Consider the following 5017-nt stretch of genomic DNA (forward strand, 5'->3'; position numbering starts at 1 on the left):
AATTGTAACGATTCCAAAAGAAACTTCTTGTGTGTAAGCATCCAGAGATCTCCTTGCAGCACGTGCTGACCTGTTCATACTGCATAGAGCAAGAGCAGTGACAGTCTCATTCAGGGTATAAAATAAATAAGATCCCTTTGAACAATAATTCTTTGGCTTCTCCTCCTGAAAACATTGTCCAATAAATCCTCCTGTCCTAGTATGGATTTGGCCCTTTAGCGTAGCAGGAACATTTGCAGTGGGTTGCTGCCATGCAGCCCTGCTGGTAGCTGCCTTGAGCAAGCCGAGATGAGTAATCCTGGTGGAGCCATTCAGCATGGATCTGGCTTGTGGCATGGTGGGAGGAGGCAACGGGCAAGCCTGTGCTTGTCGCTGACTTGGCTGCTTGACTTGCTCCAGGGCATTTTTGACATCCTACTTTATTCCCCGCTCCCGTCCTTCTGGGCCACATGCCTACCTTTGCAGGTGGCTGGCTGTTTTGTCTCTAAAGTTTCTCTTTACAACATCTTCTGCCGCTCTCTTTTTTGTTTTGGCCCTGGGTCATTTTGGTAGGTTCAGGAGCCTGTCGTGACTCGAAGAAGGGCAGCAAATGATTTGCATGGTGTGTTTGCATGTAACTTTTTAGATCAGTTTCCTGAAGACAGTGGGAAGCAACCTGTGGGTGGCTATACACGTAATCTAATAAAATATTCTAATAATGAATTTGACTGCTAATCTGAGGTGTGGGTGGGTGGGAACATGCATACTATCATAAATTTGAGAAGGATTAGCAAGACTGGCCCAAACTGCATTGCTTTTCTGAGCAGCTGCATTACATGATGGGGAAGTTTTCCTGCAACCTGAGGGTGTGATTTCAGGAGGTCTATTTTGGGGTGCAATTCTTGACTTTCATTGGTCCTCCAATGGGGACTGCTTGGATCATACGTTCTTCCTTCCTTTCCCCCATTTCCATTTTTTGATTTGGTTCCCCCCCTCTAGTGCTCTCTATTTTATGTTTGTATTCTCTCACTTTTGTTTTAAGGGGATACTTGTGACCTGGACTAAAGGTTTCAAAGCTAGTGGTTGTGAAGGAGAAGATGTGGTGGGATTGCTGAAAGACGCAATTCATAGGAGAGAGGTAGGTCCCTTTTGGGTAGGAATTCCTGGGTCTCTAAAAACTACCTGGTGAAAAGAGCACTCCAATGGCCACTTCAAAATTTAAAAAAAACAAAAATAAAAACTCTTTATGGAAAACTAAGGTTCTGATGATGTAACATCATTTGGGTGAGATGAGAAAACTGGAATGACCAGAGAAGTCAAACTCTCCTACTGGCAATATTTCTGCAGACTAGCATATCTTTTAGTTACCTTGTATGCTTCATCCATGTTTCCCAATTTGGTTTTGTATTAGTGGTGGGTTGTGGTGGTGTTTGGGTTTGTTTGTTTTTTAAACTTGGAGGATATTCTTGCTTTCCCTAAATGAATCTGACCCTTCTCTCCCCGCCTCCATGCAGGAATTTGACCTGGATGTGGTAGCTGTTGTGAATGACACTGTAGGGACCATGATGACCTGTGGCTATGAAGACCCATTTTGTGAAGTTGGACTCATAGTTGGTAAGACTCAGATTTATGTAATTAAGCTAATCTGCATAATTTTGCTTATTTTACATAATGTATCTTATTTTTGCCAATTATGGGGAGGGAGGGATTATGCAGAGAGCGAAGACTCAGCTGTATAGCAGTTGGGACTCCTGCTCAGCCCTACCCTGGCCTCCGAGATTACAAGAAACCTGCATTGCTTGGAGCTTGTCTTCATAATCATAAGGTTTGGGCTGGGATAGGCAACTTATTTTTGGCCTGGGTGCTGAATAAAACCCACCATGTCACTTGGAAGACTGTGCTGGAAAACAAAATGAGGATGGGGAAGCAGGGCAGAAAGAAGTGCCTTGGGCTGAGCTCGGACCTGGTGTTGGCAGTACCAGATGTGGGAGGCAGTGATGGACAGTCATTCGTGTTGCCTTTTGCAACTTCAACTGTTGCAGTTGTTTTACGTAACACATCACAGGGTCATGCCTGTTTTACATTATACACCACGAGGTCATGCCTGTTGCCTTCTCCCACACCACTGGCCCCAAGGACACACCTTGGTTGCTTGAATGGAGGACTGGTGTGCCATTGTTTGACACTCGTGCCAGGGTTTCCCTATGCCAAGCTAGATACTTGGGTTTTTTTTAAAGTTAAGATAGGTGAAGATCTGAGCCCCCCCCCTCCCCAGTCCTTGTTTGCATGGGTGGAAGTATAGGATATACTCTGCGATGGTCCTAGTGAAGCCTTTCTCAGCTCCCTTCAGGTGACCTTTCACTGCTAACGGACTCTCCATGACCTTTTCTCCTCCCTACATTATCACGTTGCTGTCCATGCACAGTCCTGGCCAGTGAACTTGGGTCATAAACTGTCTGGCTAAGAGCCACATCGATATTTTCAACACTTAAGCCCAGGGGTGGGGTTGAAGTTTCATTGGGATAAAGGGCATTTCATAGCCCCCCCCCCCCCAATGTTCAGTTAGTCTAATACAACTTGCCTTAAGAGTAATAAAATTAAGAACTTGTAAATGTAATAGAAGTAAAAAAACTATACACCAGTTAGTGGTAGGTGAGGCCTCCCCATGCTCTCCTTGGAATTGGGCTGCTGATCTGCCAGTAAATCACAACTCGCTTCAAGTGACCGTTACTCCAATCTTATCACCTGGAAGTGCCAGGATCCCTAGGCTGTTCCTGAGACTGTCACATGAAGCTGCCTTATACTGAGTCAGAGCCTTGGTCTATCAGTATTTTCGATTCTGACTGGCAGCCGCTGTCCAGGGTCTCAGGCAGAGATCTTTCACATCATCTACTACTTGGTCCTTTTTTACCTGGAGTTGCCAGGGATTGAACTTGGGACTTTTTGCATGCAAAGGAGATGCTCTGCCACTCCAGCATCCTTGGGAGCACTCTGTGATTCTTTGTACCAAGCCCTACACACCTGCTCCTGCTGCAGAAGTATGCAGTGCTTCAGCCAGTGAGTCCGAACTGGTGCTAGAAAGACTGATGAGCACTTGACACTAAGCATACCACCAAAGTTTATGCACCTTTGTTTTTAATTTTTATACGTTATTTATAGTCCGCCTTTTTCACAGAAAAGGCTGAAAGATAGCATTCACATGACGCATTAAGCGGTACAGAAATTACATAAATTGGATCCTACTTACAATAAGCTATATGCAGTAGTTTAGACCACAGTCCCATATCATTTATCCAACCAGCTTTGTAAAACCATTTTGTGCAGTGAAATCCTATTACCTGCGCAGAAAAGCCCTCTTAAATAGTTCAGTTTTGCATAGCTTGCACAAAGCCAGGAGAGTGGGAGCTTTCCTGACCTCTTCAGGCAAACCATTCCCAAAGGCAGGAGCCACAACAGAGAAGGCACATGTATGAATTGTGAGTCTGGGTAGCTTGTAAGGTTCTCCTTCGAACAGAGGCTCACTGCTCAGCACCACCACTTCTTCTCTAGCTCAGAGGCCAGTTCACCTGCTGCCATTGTGGCAGCAGCAGGCCAAAGGCCAAACTCTTCCCAGTTGCTGCCACCATCTTAAAAGGTTTATGGTAAAAGGGCCAAGTGGGGTTGCTTCTTACTGAGTCACTGGGTAGAAAGGGGCCTGCACATTTCCCCTTCTGTCTCTGTGAAAAAGCTTGGTGGAGACTTTCTTTAAGAAAGTAATAGTGGCAGCGCTTTCCTCCCTGCTCTTACCCTGATCCTTGTCTATATACTCCACACTGAATATAGTTAAGATGCTCTTGCCCCTGGAACCCAATCAGTGTTCCTTCAGTGTGTTAAACTGTTGTCTGTGAATCCCCAGGAACGGGCAGCAATGCCTGCTACATGGAGGAGATGAAGAATGTGGAGGTGGTGGAAGGAGATGAGGGCAGGATGTGCATCAACATGGAGTGGGGTGCCTTTGGTGACAATGGCTGCCTGGATGACGTCCGGACTGAGTTTGATGTTCTGGTGGATGAACATTCCCTCAACCCTGGGAAACAAAGGTGAGCGGCGAGTTGCTCTGGGGGAGGTTTTCTGTGCCTCTGGTACTCCCTAGCAGATGCTGAACTCACAGTTATACTTGTGGAATGGCTCCCGTGCAAGTGCCAGTAGGCAGGGATTCTGAGGGCCACAACAGGCCAGAGAAGCCTCTGATCTTATCTCAAAGGTCACCCAACAGGATCCTTGTCCTGTTTAGCTGCTCATCTGTGTTTGTCTTATAAATGTCTCCCTCCCACAAAATGTTCCTTTGGGACTTGTTTCTTTACATCTAAACTGTAGTCCCAACTGAGCTCTTGCTGTAAACTAACATGAATTTTGAATGAATTGCTTATGGCTTTTGGCTATTCTACATTGAGAGGGATGCAGTGTTCAGTCCCTGTCCTAGGTTTTATTTGTTTGGTAATCCCCCTTCCTTTTATTTTATATATTATATCAATTTATATACATTTCATCCTTCACAAAGTAGGGTTTTTTTAATGGTTTTGGTACCATAGGTGAGACCCCCTCTCTGGATTCTCCTCAGAACAACACTGCAGGGTAGGGCAGGCTAAGAACTAGTTACTGGCCCTCAGAATTCCCAATGAGCTTCAGGACATGGTGGGAATTTGAACCTGGGTCATGTTCATATCAGAGGATGGCGGAAGACAGGAAGGCCTGGCGTGATCTGGTCCATGGGGTCGCGAAGAGTCGGACTCGACTGTGCGACTGAACAACAACAACAACAACAACATGTTCATGTTCTCTTTGTAGTGGCTTGGTTAAGAAATCAGGGGTGTTGTCTCCTGAGTCCCTGCCTGGCAAATGATTCTTCACATGGGCCACATACAGGACTGAGCAAGGGCTGGAGAGCCAGCAAACTTGGCTGCTCCCACTTAAGTTGAGACCGAGGGCCTGTGAGCTCCCTCTTCCCTAAAGCAACAGAGGCTTTATTTTATTCTATTATACTTTTATCCCACTTTTC

The 5017-nt window shown here is 45.7% G+C and overlaps 1 protein-coding gene across 2 annotated transcripts in view; it reads left to right on the forward strand.

The window, feature by feature from the left end:
* LOC107118773 (hexokinase-2) overlaps positions 1-5017 on the forward strand; it is a 66383-nt gene that overhangs the window by 54948 nt on the left and 6418 nt on the right. For both annotated transcript variants that reach the window (XM_015421134.1, XM_015421133.1), the window contains exons 13-15: positions 1022-1117; positions 1494-1593; positions 3875-4058. In XM_015421134.1, coding sequence (XP_015276620.1) covers positions 1022-1117; positions 1494-1593; positions 3875-4058 — 380 coding nt within the window. The remainder of the gene's footprint in view (positions 1-1021; positions 1118-1493; positions 1594-3874; positions 4059-5017) is intronic.

Source organism: Gekko japonicus, unplaced genomic scaffold (genome assembly GCF_001447785.1).
Source record: "Gekko japonicus isolate JY-2015 unplaced genomic scaffold, Gekko_japonicus_V1.1 scaffold13, whole genome shotgun sequence".
NCBI classification, from domain to species: Eukaryota; Metazoa; Chordata; class Lepidosauria; order Squamata; family Gekkonidae; genus Gekko; species Gekko japonicus.